General features: G+C 40.5%; 1 protein-coding gene and 1 long non-coding RNA gene across 2 annotated transcripts; both read left to right on the top strand.

Moving 5' to 3' along the window:
- Positions 1-373: 373 nt before the first annotated feature.
- LOC114548904 (protein NLRC3-like) lies at positions 374-8,047 on the top strand (the record flags this gene model as incomplete). Its single annotated transcript, XM_028568930.1, has 3 exons — positions 374-1,263; positions 2,426-2,599; positions 7,915-8,047. Coding segments are annotated over exons 1-3 (1,164 nt in total), but the record flags the coding sequence as incomplete, so codon positions are not given.
- A 1-nt stretch (position 8,048) lies between these two features.
- LOC114548914 (uncharacterized) lies at positions 8,049-10,943 on the top strand. Its single transcript, XR_003691450.1, has 3 exons — positions 8,049-8,088; positions 8,377-8,550; positions 9,892-10,943. It is a non-coding gene; the product is annotated as an uncharacterized LOC114548914 (long non-coding RNA).
- The last annotated feature ends 4,525 nt before the right edge of the window (positions 10,944-15,468 follow it).

Here is a 15,468-nt window from a genome sequence, read left to right as displayed (position 1 = left end):
GGATGAAAGCAGACTTTACCTGGATTTCAACAACAATGAGGCTGTTTCTGATGTCACACAGAAGTCATCAGTCAAAGTGCTGTTGACAAACCTCATCCAGGGGAAGCTGCTTCCCTCGGCTCTCGTCTGGATAACTTCCCGACCTGCAGCAGCCAATCAGATCCCTCCTGCGTGTGTTGACAGGGTAACAGAAATACGAGGCTTCACTGACGACCAGAAGGAGGAGTACTTCAGGAAGAGAGTCAGTGATGAAGAGCTGGCCAGCAGAATCATCTCCCACATCGAAACATTCAGGAGCCTCCACATCATGTGTCTGATCCCAGTCTTCTGCTGGATCACTGCTACAGTTCTGGACCACATGTTGACTACAGACCAGAGAGGAGAGCTGCCCGAGACCCTGACTGACATGTACTCACACTTCCTGCTGGTTCAGACAAAGAGGAAGAAGCTCAAGTATGCTGAGGGACATGAGACGAGTCCACAGGAGCTGATGGAGGCTGACAGGGAAGTTCTTCTGAAGCTGGGGAGGCTGGCGTTTGAACAGCTGGAGAAAGGAAACATCATGTTCTACCAAGAAGACCTGGAGCGCTGTGGTCTGGATGTCACAGAGGCCTCGCTGTACTCAGGAGTTTGTTCAGAGATCTTCAAAACAGAGAGTGTGATCTTCCAGAAAACAGTCTACTGCTTCGTTCATCTGAGCGTTCAGGAGTTTCTGGCTGCAGTCTACATGTTCCACTGTTACACCAACAGGAACACAAAGGTACTGGAGGACTTCCTGGGGAAAGGCTATGTTAGTTCATCCCTGGATGTCTTCCTGAAGAGAGCCATGGAGAAATCCCTTGAGAGTACAAATGGCCACCTGGACCTGTTTGTCCGCTTCCTTCATGGCCTCTCTCTGGAGTCCAACCAGAGGCTCTTAGGAGGCCTGCTGGGTCAGACAGACAACAATCCAGAAATCATCCAGAGAGCTATCAACAACCTGAAGAAGATGAAGAAGGCCAATATCTCTCCTGACAGAAGCATCAACATCTTCCACTGTCTGACGGAGATGAATGACCACTCAGTCCATCTGGAGATCCGAAAGTTCCTGAAGTCAAAGAACAGATCAGAGAAGAGACTCTCTTTGATCCAGTGCTCAGCTCTTTCCTACATGCTGCAGATGTCCGAGGAGGTTCTGGATGAGTTGGATCTGTACACATACAAAACATCACCGGAGGGAAAACTGAGACTGATTCCAGCTGTGAGGAACTGCAGAAAGGCTCGGTAAGTCCAGATGTGATTATCAAAACTATGGGTTAAATAAAATTGGCTTTAATTTAATCCTTAATTCTGTGTGGTCTCCCTTCTCTTGTCACGAGTTTTGAGCTGGTCCATGACAAAGTGGGGGCTCGTAATATTTAAGTTAGGCTTTTGTTACTTTAAGTCTGATTAGTAAGGATGTCCCGATCAGCTTTTTTGACTCCCGATCCCAATGTTTCAAATATTGAATATCTGCCGATCCGACACTTGTATTTGCTCTGATAAAATAGCTGCACACCGTTTTTTTTTGTTTATAAAAATAACTAAGTAAACAAAGGGGGGGGGGGGGTTGGAGGAGAGTTATACTCAGTAAATGTAATACAACTTTTTTTCTGCCACATGGCATCATTTTGTCATTGATTACATGCCACTTTGCAACACAGCAATACAACAGAGACGTTATTTATTGATATTGATTGATTGTTTTGTACCTTAAAATAATGTTTCCAAAGAGACATAAGAATAATGGTAATGGTAATGGACAATTCTGCTTCCAACCTGTAGGGGAACCGAAGAGGAAAAGTGCTTTATTCTTGGTGGTTAACCTAAGATTACGACATCGCTAAATACGCTATTTTTAGTATGATTGTTTTGACCACGGTTAACAACTGTGGGCTAACCCACGAATTCATCAACGACTAATCTAATGATAATTTAGCAAGCTAGCGTGTCCCTGTCGGTCTGAACCTCACATCACTCTCCCGGGGCCGCAAGGCTTTGGTCGGGATGAGAGCTGACAACAGCTGCGGGGACACTTGTCTTGTCCTGTTGTTATGTGTTGAGTACCACAATGGAAATAAGTCCTGGACTTTATTGTGTTTTTATCCTCAATTGTATTTAATGTCTTTTCATGTTTAAGGCATTCTTGATACAATTAAATAAATCAAATCAAAATCACTGTCAGCCCCCAGCCAGCTAGCAGCCAGCCACTATCATTACAGCAATCCAAACACGGTCAGCACTTAATTCTGGTGCTAAGGACGCTAACGGCAGTTTACTTTAACACACCCAGGCACCCAAGTCGGAACAGCAGCCATTCGTAACGTTACACCTCCGTTACCGGTGTTCGTGCCGAAAATCTCCTCCCTGCCACAGATTATAACCTACTTATTTGTTCTTTATTCAGATTGTGGAGCTGCGGTTTGTCAGAGATCAGCTGTGCTCCTCTGGTCTCAGCTCTGAAGTCCAACCCCTCCCATCTGAGAGAGCTGGACCTGAGCTACAACGACCTGAAGGATTCAGGAGTGAAGCGTCTGTGTGCTGGATTGGAGAGTCCAAACTGTAGACTGGAGACTCTAAAGTCAGTTCATGTATTTTGATCTTTTACAGTGAATACCTTCATAATTTAAATCCTTACATCCAAATTCATTAAATCCAGATCAAATGTTTAACATTTCTATCAGTTCACTTGTTTTCAGGTTTTGTTTGAGCACAAATCACAACAACTCTTTTTGTCAGTCTGAACAGTTTGTCCCCAACTTTAGTCTGGACTCAAACTGGATCAAAAGGCATGCAAACTCCTCACCTTGCGGCAAAATTTGCTGTTTTGGAACCAAATTGGGTTACCTACATGATTTGTGCAGATCCGAATAGACAATATTTGAGGGGCTGGAGGGGGTCTGGTCCAGCCACTATTATAACCTCTTTGGTTTTATAATGAACCGAAAATATTTTTACATTTATTGTGTGTTCTATGTTAATGCTTCCTACGCCACCCACCCCAAATAAACACCAACGAAGAAGCCCCACCCCACTGTACGCGCGCACGCTCACACACAGACATGCTAGGAGACATGCACTGTAAAGTTCACGGCTCCATCCGAGACCTTATTATACATCCATGTCCCGAGACTCACTGGGAACATCGTTTGTGGTAACGTTAAAACAGCACAGCATCCACTGCAGTTATCCACTAGTCAAGACACACACTTTTATCATTATCAATGTACAGCAGCAATGAATAGCATCACTGCAGAAGTTATCATTGATAATTAACGTGATAATTAACTGTTAGCTAAGTTAACGAACGTGTTAGCTAACGACGTTAGCTGTCAGTCTCCTCTCCCCGTTTATGTTGATTAACATATCCGGATGCTTGTCATGAAAAACAATGTATGACGTTGTTAATGTTATATCTAGTCAACTTACGTTAGCTTATTATCTAACGTTTAATGGAAGCTATGCCGATTTGTGTCATTGCAGTGTGGGATGAACAGTGTTCCTACCCTCATACATATACAATATATATATATATATATATATATATATATATATATATATATATATATATATATATATATATATATATATATATATACACACACACACACACACACACACACACACACACACACACACACACACACAGCTGGTTGCCAGCTTAGCAAATCATTTCATATGTAACTATACCACACATTTAAATAATGAAACAATGAGAGAATGGCTTGTAATATAATTTACCATTCCTCTCAAATAGGAGGGGTGCAACAGATCACAAAACTCACGGATAAAATCACGGTTTTGAATCACGGATCGGATACATTTTTGGATCAGCACAAATAAGGGGGAAATTTAAAAAAACAAATGAGAAAAGGGTATTTTACAATAACTTTGAATGCACCACAAGGTTTACCAGTTTTAAGTAAACGCAACATTTATTCCCGTCTGTTTGGTTTTTCCGACAACAGCAGTGACCATAGAGCTAGTTTGTCTTCCAGCTCATAGCTTTAGCAGCAGACTGTTGTACGTCCCGGTGTTGGAATCCTCTACAGTGACATACACACACACTTTACACTGTTTAACTGTCAGCGTTTTAACCATGTTTAATCCAGTTACTACTGTAGCTAACGTTACCCGCTGCCAAGTGTAACGTGTTATTAGTTAGGGGTGGGGGAAAAAATCAATACAGCATAGTATCGCAATATTTTCTGTGGCAATACTGTATTGATACACAGACGCCAAGTATCGATCTTATATATGTGTTGGTCAGTTTGTTTGCTTGGCAATCTGATTTTGCAGCAATGAAATTGAAGTGAGATGAACAAACAGAGAAATGTATCTTTTTAGATAAAACAGATGTTGACAAAGTTTCCTTTTTGGGACATAATTTGAAATTGGGAAAAATTTGAAGTTGGAAAAAAGGTAATAAATTGCAATATATTGCAGAATATTGCAATATGTTTGAAATTGCAATGATATCGTATCGTGATGATATCGTATCGTAAGGCCTCTGGTGATTCCCACCCCCACTAAATAGCTTTAGCAGCAGACTGTTGTATGTCTCGCTGTTGGAATCCTCTACAGTGAAATACAGACACACTTTACACCGTTTAACTGTCAGCATTTTAACCGTTTTTAATCCAGTTACTACTGTAGCTAACGCTACGCTAACGTTACCTGCTGCCAAGCAGGTAACGCTTTGTGGAAAGCGGTCGCACAATAGCTGAAATGTTGTGTTGTGCAAGAACGTAGTGTTTAAAATTTACAGAGATATTCAAATAGAATATCTATTTTAAAATAACATTTTCCAGTTTTGTAAGTTTAGATTTGTTTTTATATATTAAAAAACCATTACTGTCAACCATTACTGTCGAGCCCTGCAAACACACACACACACACACACACACACACACACACACACACACACACACACACACACACACACACACACTAATTGAAACAAATCAGTCTGAAACATTATTGTAAATAGAACAAGTAGAGGTTTGTAGCGTCTCTGACTTGAATTAGTTCACCAGTTTGATATCTGATGAACTTTTAAAGCCAACATTTCCTGTGATCTGCTGTCATGGTTGGTCACTCTGAACTCCACTAAGGATGTTAAATATCTCTGTAACTTAGTTAGCATGGCCTTATGAATGATGACAGGTATGATGAGGTCTTTTAGGACCTTTACTAAGGACAGAGGGAGTCGGATGCTGTACAGGTTGGAAAGCCTCTTGAGCTAAAGCTGTCATCTGTGATATTGGGCTGTATAAATAAAATGGACTTGACTATGAATGTAGGGAAAGTCAGATTTGAACAGTTAGATTAGTTTCTATAATTAGTGTCCATGTGAGGATAGTCGTGTTTTCTAGAGCTGTACAGTAAGTGAACTAATTAAGGCGAGACACTACAGGTGAATAGGGGTAAAAACATTTTTAACTTACAAATATCACCATGAAACTTTACCATTTGATTACTCACATGAATAGGAGAAAAAACTGTATTGCAAGTTTTCTCTAATTTTATGTTTAAATATGCTAATTAGGCTATATCTATTATGCACTAATTTACATATATTTAGAAGCGAAGAATTTGATCATTGAAAAAAAAAAAAAAAAAAGGCTCCAAATTTTTTTGCATTTTGTTGATATATTCAACTAAAATACATTCACAGAGGGGATTAAGAATATCTCCTTTTGTTACCCAGTAAATCCAAAAATACTGCCAATAGCCTTATTTCCGCCCTATTTTTAGGCATAAAATGTCATATAAATCAGGCCAAGAATGATATATCAACAAATGCCTCTGTCGAAACCTTCACAATATAGTTACGAATATGACTGTAAAGGTTGGTGTATGTAGGTGCTACAGAAGTGGTAAATCTAAGCTCAGAGTGTGAGAAAAAACTAATTTTGAGACAACGGCCTTTAAACATTTTTGAAATTCCACAAATTTCTATTGAAAGCCATGAACTACAGACAAAATATGCCTTTAGGTCCAAGTAAGAGCCATGTATCACACTGTTTAACATCCAAAACTCATTATTGCTTCATCCACACTGATCATAACATCAAAACAACACATCAACATGGGCTTCAACTGAAGACCATTACATCAAAAACTGACAACCATTACACAGTCTAGTTCCCCCAAGTTAGTTTACAGTCTACATATCCATGTCAGTAGCATATGTAGGGCCATCCTCCATCTCCTGCTGGTGTCTTTTTACTTTTTTGGCTGTGCTTACACTTTTATGGCTCCGCTTTGCACTGGTGGAATGGACACTATTGGCTTTTGAAATCCTAACCATGTCGTTATCCTTCATTGCATTGACAGTCACGACTGTGCTCTGAAGCCACAAATTCTCCATCACGGCCAGCGTGGCAGAGGCACCCTCATTAAATATAGAAATAGCCATACTGACTGCAGCCTCAACCCTGCTTTTCCCCACAAAGACTGTTTTTGGACATCAGGCCCATATGACGGAGTTGAGGCATTCGTTGGCATTCTGAGTGCCTCCATGCTGCAGGCTGTCACTGGACATTCGGTGATACACAGGAATGAGCTTCTGACCCACCTCCCACGATAAAACGTTTCCTGTGGGAAGCCTATGGCTCTCTGGCTTTTTTCCATTCTCCTCTGCTCTCCTGTACCAACACCAGGATGGATTATACCTAGTGTGCGTAGGATTTTCATCACTAGACATGGAGTGGAGGAGACTTGCCCACATTTCTGCCTTCATCTGATCCAGTGACCCTTGATTATTTAGACTAGCCCCCCTGTAATAATTCTGCAAGGCTTTGCATTTCCTGGCTGTGCGCATACCCTGACCTTTGCCCCCTAATTTATGCTCAGCACTCAGTTTTTTAAGCGCTGTGGCCATGCATTACATTACATTACATGTCATTTTAGCTGACGCTTTTATCCAAAGCAACTTACAATTGCTATATGCGTCAGAGGTCATACGCCTCTGGAGCAACTTGCTCAGGGACACATTGGTTGATGTATCACAGTGGGAATCGAACCCAGCTCTCCCACACCAAAGGCACGTGTCATTTCATCATCTGCTGTCTTAGTTTGTAATCCCCTGTGTCTTCTTGCTAATGACCACTGTTTTCGTCTTCTCTGAGATGATTTTCGATGCACTTCTTTTGACATTTTGAACTACCACGGAAATGTCAGAGCACGTCACGTGATGATTCTGAACGAATCACGTTGTCAGAAATTGGTATTAGCCAATGAGATTTTGCATTTAGAGTTAAAGCCCGCATTTTACTTTCACGATTGGTTGCTGATGAAATAGAAATTACCATATTTGGATCCGACAACATTACACAGGAGAGAGAGAGAGAGAGAGAGAGTTTTCTAACGTTATATGTGATGACAGGGTGCAGACAGCGATCGCGGAGCAGCACGTTGATTTAGAACGCCAACTTTTGTTGAATTTAGGAGAAATTTACAGATGCAAATAGACAAAGTGTAGTCAAATTAAGACCCAAATGTGTATTTTGGACTTTTTCTCACCACAAATCTGAAAGAAGACATCTTATTGAAGACAAATAGCCCAAAATCTCAAAATTGACAAGTGAAAAAAAACACGTCTAATTCATCTCAATGCAGCAGAGTGATGTTGGGCTACAGATTTAAAACCTTAATATAACTGAATAACACTAAATAATTCCCTCCAAAGTCTTTATTGAAGTAGCAGCATGTTGTCATTAATATTAATTAGAGCTCTTCACGTTTTGTATTTTACAGTTTTATCCTGATCCTGTTGTGTTCAGGTGTTTCTGTTTTCTAAACATTCTCCGGCTCTGAAAAGATTATTAAACATTGAATGATTTCAAGCAGGAACATTGTCTTCTAAAGTTACATAATTTATTCTTTGTTCAGATTGTGGAGCTGCGGTTTGTCAGAGATCAGCTGTGCTGCTCTGGTCTCCGCTCTGAAGTCCAACCCCTCCCATCTGAAAGAGCTGAACATTGGTGACAACGTGCTGAAGGATTCAGGAGTGAAGCTGCTGTGTGGTTTTCTGGGAAGTCCAGACTGTAGACTGGAGACTCTGATGTCAGTTCACTGACTCTCTGTAACTATTATAGATCTAATATGTTTAACAATTGAATTTGAATCCATGTACAAACTTACATCCATAAAGTTGTAAATATTATTTTTGTTCATGTTTTAATGTTTATCATTGTTGGTAAATAGTCACATCTGTATACAAAAGATCCTCTGAACTAATACTGGTTTTAAATTGATAGTGTACTTGCAGTAATGTATAGCTACACATTTAAAACACTAACACATCTGATTGGATTATAAATATATTTTGATCTTCATTTATTCTTTATTCAGATTGAGGAGCTGTGTTTTTTCAGCGATCAGCTGTGCTCCTCTGGTCTCAGCTCTGAAGTCCAACCCCTCCCATCTGAGAAAGCTGAACCTGTGGAGCAACAACCTGAAGGAGTCAGACGTGAAACAGCTGTGTGAGCTGAAGGAGAGTCCAGACTGGAGACTGGAGACTCTGGAGTAAGTAGAGGGTTGGAGTCAGTCCATGCTGGTTTCAGCAGTATCAAACTAAACCCAGTTAGTATCAAAGCTAAGATCCAGTATTTTCTGTAAACCTCCAACCTGGTCAGTGAAGCTGTGAGAGGAGAGAGAGAACAGTCAGCCAATCAGAGACTGTTCTCTCTGAACCCAACAGCAGTAAATCATCATTAAAGAGAGCAGTGAACGTCTCTCTGTTTCTGCAGTAATGATGCGTTCAGGACTCTCAGCAGTTTATTTCCACTGTGTACTTCAGTGAAATCTGCAGAGTCAACAGACTTGATGGCCAAAGTCTCTGCAGGTCTGTGAGCTTCACTCCAACACGTTAACATGAGAGCTGAAAGGAAGCAGGCTGCTCTACACAGCTGCTCCTCTTGGTGTCTGAAAAGCTTCAGGTGAAAGTTACAGAGGTCAGTGTTTCCCACGGAATTAGATTCCATTTGCGGTTGTAGCTAAAACGGGGTAGGGGGTGCACGTGTGGAAAGAGGTGCAGACTTCTTATATTAATTGTACTGCAAATATTTTTGGCAACTTAAAATAGGTTAAATAAATCTGCCCACAGTCCCATCGTCAAGGTTATAAGGGTGCCGGGGCAGTCACAGCACACAATGTAATCTTTCAACTAACAAAAACAACATAAATTAGCTCTTTAACAAAACAAAAGATACCACAAGTTGTAATTCTGTTTAACAGCCAGATGCTCTTCACCTCTTTGTGACTTTCTGCATGCAAGACAAAAAATAAACTTAATTGTTACTGTATATGTTGTTAACTTGTTAAACATGAACTAAATTCTAATGTTTGCAACTTACCCAATTACCCTAGTGGGGATAGTTTTGTGTCTCTTACACATAAAATAACAATAAAAATATAACAAGTGTGATGTTTTCTATTTTGAAACATTGATAAATAAATTGTCAGAGATGTTGAATAGCCTGTAGGCCTACAGTAGTGTAACAGACCGCCCCTACAGTTCAGCAGACATGTGAACCAAGGATTCATTGCAAATGTCAGATGCTGTAACGTGAACGGAGCTCAGCAGAGAGGCGGAGCGAGATGACGTCTCTGCAGCTTATTCAGATATGTTTAACTGAATATACACAGAAGGGAAGATTTCTCCATTCTCAGCTGAGGTGGACAGCATAGCGCTGCAGAGTTTTACCATTACCCTTTACACTGCATACATTAGTCCTAGCAGCTAGCTCATATCTTAATATTGTTAACCACCATACCGTTGTGATACGTTGCTTCTTCACCACGGTATGAAAACTACATACAGTCACAGCCCTATTTATCTCTTCTGTTGTCTTCTTCTCTCATCAGATGGGAGTGATCTCCGTTAAAGTGATCAGAAGGAGGAGGATGTGTTGAAGGACCAGCTGAGTCCTGATGATCCCGAGAGCTTGAAGCAGCAGCAGCACCTCTAACTGGGCCATGTTACTGGGAGGTAGAGTGGAGAGACTGACTGAGGCTCTGCACGCTTCCACATTAGTAACAGCACGTGGCCATGAAAGAAGTACTGTATGTTGGGCAAGTTAATTGGCCGATGACTTTGACTTAAGACCAATGACTTGAACAGACTTGTCTTTTTATTAATGTAACGGCCGTATTCTTTTTTTCAAGTTATTGAGAAGTTACGTTTTGTTCTTGAAATATCTTCGTGCTATACGCGCCACCCTGCTAAGTAGCTAGGCAACCTTCCAGAGCGTGGCAGACCAGCACAGACAAAACGTAGGAGGCAGCCGTCATGGAAGGGATAACGCCCCAAATAGTGAAATTCAGGTTTAAGGAGTTTGTAGTCGATGCTCCTTGTAAAAAAGAGAACAGCAGTGTGCAAGGATTGCAACTCCAAAAAGACACGAGAAACACAACATCCAACTTCATCCGTCATTTCAAGCAACACAAACAAAGGTACATAATTGTGTCTTTTAGCTAACGTTAACAGTAATAAACCGACCGATAAAACTTTAGCTAGTTTAGTTTTAACTCAACCTTAATGTCACTTCAGACTCGGTTTCAAATCTATTGCTTAGACATTTAGTATATGTCAAAGTCAATTGGTGACCGATTCAGGGCCATTAAATCAATGTATGCGTAGTTAAAGGAGAACTCCGGCCAATTTTTACGTTCATCTTGATCGCTATAAATATGCGAGTACTGTCGATAGAAAAAACAACAAGCCGAATTGGTGCTAGCAACACGGAGTAGCTGAAGCAAGGATGCCGGTGGGGCCTGCTAGCCCGGCCAAGGGAACTACCACACAGACCTCCACTGCCAAGCCTCCTACTCCCCAACACCAGAACAATCACACACAAAATGGATAAGCTACAAATACACATGGAACTGCTGCGTGATGATTATCACCAAAGCCTGGCTGAACACACTCGTCCCAAACAGCAGCTAGCAGCTAACAGATAACAGCTCACAGGGCGAGCTAGCTACCGGCAGGTTCAAGACAGGGGAGGTGAATTTAAACAATGTCTGAGTTGAAAACGCATCTTGTTGTCACATAAGGGCCCTGTTTTGCATTTAATTGCATTTTGTTAAGAGGCATGAAGTCACTCTTTAGAATATCCCCCCACAACTATCATTTTAGCTAAGTGGGACCTCGTAGACGCAGCTTCATACTCCATGTTGCTAGCACCGATTCGGCTTGTAGTTTTTTCTATCGACAGTACCATGACTCGCGCATATTTATAACGCTCAAGATTAAAGTAAAAATTGGCCTTTAACGTTACAGGTTTTGTATGACTCGACTTGACTTGCTTAGCTTGATCACCACAGTGACTTGAGACTTGCTTGTTAGTCGCACGTGTGACTTAACTCCCACCTCTGCATTTACTCTTCTAAATGAACTGTTAAAGTAACATTAAGGTGATTGCCACGCTGTCCACAGCAACGGAAGAGATTAGCTTTGCACACTCACACAGACAGAGACACACACACACAGAGAAACACACACACATACAGACACACACACACACACACACACACACACACACACACACTTTAACCCCGTGCTAATAAGGAAGAGTTGGCTCAAGAAGGCCGACAGAAGAAGCTCTCAGTGAATGAAAAAGAACTGATATGAATGTAATCAAATTAATAAATCAGTTTGTTGTTTGGACAAATCATTGTGTATTTACCATTAATACAATCTTAATAAAAAGTGTTTTATATTTCCCAGGCCAGTGATGTGTATTATTTTGATATCTTTTTGTCCCGTTGACCACTGGGCTCCTCCAGCTGGACATGATTGATTGAGATCTTGTGGAGCCAGAGTGACTCAGCAGATTAGGACAGCAGAAGTGTAGATGTCCAGTCATTTAAACTGCCCTCAGCTTCTCTTCCTGTTAAGTCGGCCTATCTCTGGATCTCTTTGGGTTGCGTCTCCACGCTAGTGAATGATGAACTGCTGTTAAAGTTGATCAGATTCTGGAACTTGAAGGTTGATGTCAGAACTCAGAAGTCTGACAGTAACTTTAATTCTCATTCTCATCAGTGCTGGATTATATTTCTGTATATTTGTTACCCTTGGCGTTGTTTTTCGTGTGGGTCCGTCAGATTCTGTCCATGTTTACCTTCTTTTTCATATGAATCAATTACATCTTGTATCACTGTAATAAAAGTGAATTTGAAAAAAGATGACCCCTCAATAAGTTCGTTGTGTTTGTTTGCACAGTTTGAAGTGCCCTGACCAAGGAACCATGTTGCGTCAAGTTTCAGCTAATAGTGGTGTACCCTTAGCGTTGCAAATTTTTCAGCGTGATTAGGGGTCCGTCAGATGGAGACATTCATGCTAATCCCTCATTTCTGTTCCTTTGGATATCAGGCTTAAAGGAAATCAAACTGTCCATCAAAATGCAATTTGGTGATGCCGTTTACTTTCCAAACCATCACTATTGACTGTATAAATAAGTATGTGAGTTCAATCCCAAGGGCCATTGCACGCTGTTCTCAACTCCAAGCGTGCTTACTACATGATAACCTGAATTTAGCTACGTTTACATATAAAAGATGAACGAAATTATGTCAATAAGTTGAAAGGGTTGTGTTTGTTTGCACAGTTTTGAAGTGCCCTGTATCACTTTCATTGGACAGAGACTAAATGACCGACATATTAGTGGCCGGTTGTTGCACCAAATAATGTGCCCCCTACACAGAAGACCAGCTCATCCAAGAGGCCAAAAGACCCCACAATGTGCTACCAAAGTGCAGGCCTATTGCAAATTAAGTGTCCACCATCAGGAAAAGAATGGGCAAAATGGCCTGCATGGCAGAGTTCCAAGGCATAATGAGCAAACATACCATCAAAGTGTTCCAGCTCTTAATGGATGACTTTTGGGATTCTTGGACCGATGAGACAAAAGTGGAACTCTTTGGAAGGTGTGTGTGAATCTGGCGAGAAGGAACACTGCATTTCATAAAAAGAACATTATACCAACTGTAAAATATGGTGGTGGCAGTGTGATGGTCTGGGGCTGTTTTGCTGCTTCAGGACCTGGAAGACTTGCCGTGATAAAAGGAACTATGAATTCTGCTGTCTACCAAGAGATCCTGAAGGCGACCATCTGTTCGTGTACTCAAGCTGAAACGAACTTGGGGCAGCAGGACAATGATCCTAAACACACCAGCAAGTCCACCACCGAATGGCTGAAGAAAAACAAAATGAAGACTTTGGAGTGGCCTAGCCAAAGTCCTGACCTGAATCCTATTGAGATGTTGTGGTATGACTTAAAAAAGGCCGTTCATGCTCGAAAACCCTCTAATGTAACTGAATTAGGACAATTCTGCAAAGATGAGGGGCCAAAATTCCTCCAGGACGCTGTAAAAGCCTCATTGCACGTTATCGCAAACGCTTGGTTGCAGTTGTTGCTGCTAAGGGTGGCCCAAAACCAGTTATTAGGTTTAGGGGCAATCACTTTTTCACACAGGGCCATGATGGTGGATTTTTTCACCTTTAATGGGCCATGATAAACACCTTCATTTACAAATTGCATTTTGTGTTTACTTGTGTTGTCCTTGACTATTGTTTAAATTGGTTTGATGTTAAAACACTTAAGTGTGACATGAAAAAAAAAAATAAAGGGGCAAACACTTTTCACAAATATATATATATTATTGTAAAGTTACATAAGGAATATTTCTAAAAAAAAAAAAAAAAATAAATAAAAATATTCAATTACATAAGGTTTCTAGAAAAATCTTCAATTCTGCGGCCAAATATATTGTATAAAGCACCAGGTTCAATATTGGAGCGTCACTATGTAAAAAAACTGGAATATAATGATGGATCTACTCTGGCAGTCACCACCTTCACAGGTGAAAGTATTGTATTTGTAATTTCACATAAAAAGGGTCTTCAATAGCTAAAACTGGTCCACCACAAGCAAAATGTGAGTCCTGTAATGGATGTGTCCTCTAGTGTTACTGTTAGGCCTGCTGCTCTTCTCTGTCTCTCCTCTCTGTCTGTCTCTCTCTGTCTCTCTGTCTCTCTCTCTCTGTCTGTCTCTTATTGCAGGAGTGGAGTCCAGAGTGTGGTAGTCAGGGTTCCAGCTGCCTCTCATCTACCACAATCAACCTCTGCTTCATATACCGGCTCATTCCTCCACTCTGCGTCATATTCTAATCAAGGCGACAACAGTTTGCCTCGCTCATGACAAACCTCGCTACCTGTTGAGTCATTTGTGTGTTTGCCTGTCCTGATCCTTTCTCTTGTACCTCAGCTGCCATTGGAACCTGACTCCTGCTACCGCTTCACTCCTGCCATCCACCGGACCAGACACCCACCACCACTGGACCCCACCACAAGCCGGCCTACTGTCTTCCTCTGACGGACCCGGTCCTTCCCAGAAACCACCGGACCCGTTCTCCATCCTGGAAACCTGGACGTGCTTTTCCCCTTCGGAAACCTGGACTCGATACTCGATACTAACAGGGCTTACTAAATAAGCCCTGTTAGTTCACACTCCTGGCTCTGTGTTCTGTCTGCATTTGGGTTCTGTTCACCATTCAAACCTAACAATTAGCACTTTAGAAGTATGTATTAGGCAAATAATTTAATGTATTTAGGATTTAACTGTTAGAATTAGATATTGACATAGCATGTCCTTGTATGGTTTTTAGTTTTCATACTTTAAAAATGTCAGTGCAGTAAATACAAGGTACATTTGATTTAATCATTATATTGAATAAAGTTGTTAATTTTTCCTTTGCAATTTGTGATCATACTTTTGTTATAATGAATTTACAATAACCCTACACAGATTAAACCGCACCTAGTGCTTTTTAAATTTCCTACACTTGACTACGTATTTCAAAATGAAATAAATGCCTATAAATTAATCCAAAAGGATTTTGGTGAAGTGTTTTCATGGTGATTAAAATTGACAAGTACATAAAGACACACAAGAAAAGCACAAACTACATTTTCCTGATCCTTCTTTGTCAACATTCAAGTATGTATGGTAACATTAAAGAAATCATATTTATGTTGTTTAAAGCCAAAATAGATACTTTTAATTAATTACAAATCAAATTACCAATGTCTTCTTGTATGACTACAATATTGTTTATGTTCCTAAAGTTACTTCAGAAAAACAACAAATGTAGCTTTAGAAAGACCTTTATTTCACATTATGGGCATTAACTTAACTACATAAACCACAAACACTGGCAATAGTTTTAACATCATGTTAAATTGATGAATTAAATAATGTAGTTCACCTTTTACAATCCAGTGTAAATTCCACACATAAATCACTGCTGTGGGTCAAGGTAAAGTCAAACTTCACTGCCACAACACATGTCTGCATAATAAAAAGAGGTAGTTGAATCACTAGTGCCACACTGTTAATTACAGTAGAAATGGTTGACATTACAAACCACAATATAAAAATA

Source organism: Perca flavescens, chromosome 22, assembly GCF_004354835.1.
Source record: "Perca flavescens isolate YP-PL-M2 chromosome 22, PFLA_1.0, whole genome shotgun sequence".
Lineage (NCBI taxonomy): Eukaryota > Metazoa > Chordata > Actinopteri > Perciformes > Percidae > Perca > Perca flavescens.
Note: the sequence above shows the minus strand (reverse complement) of the source record. Positions and strands in the feature narration are given on the sequence as shown.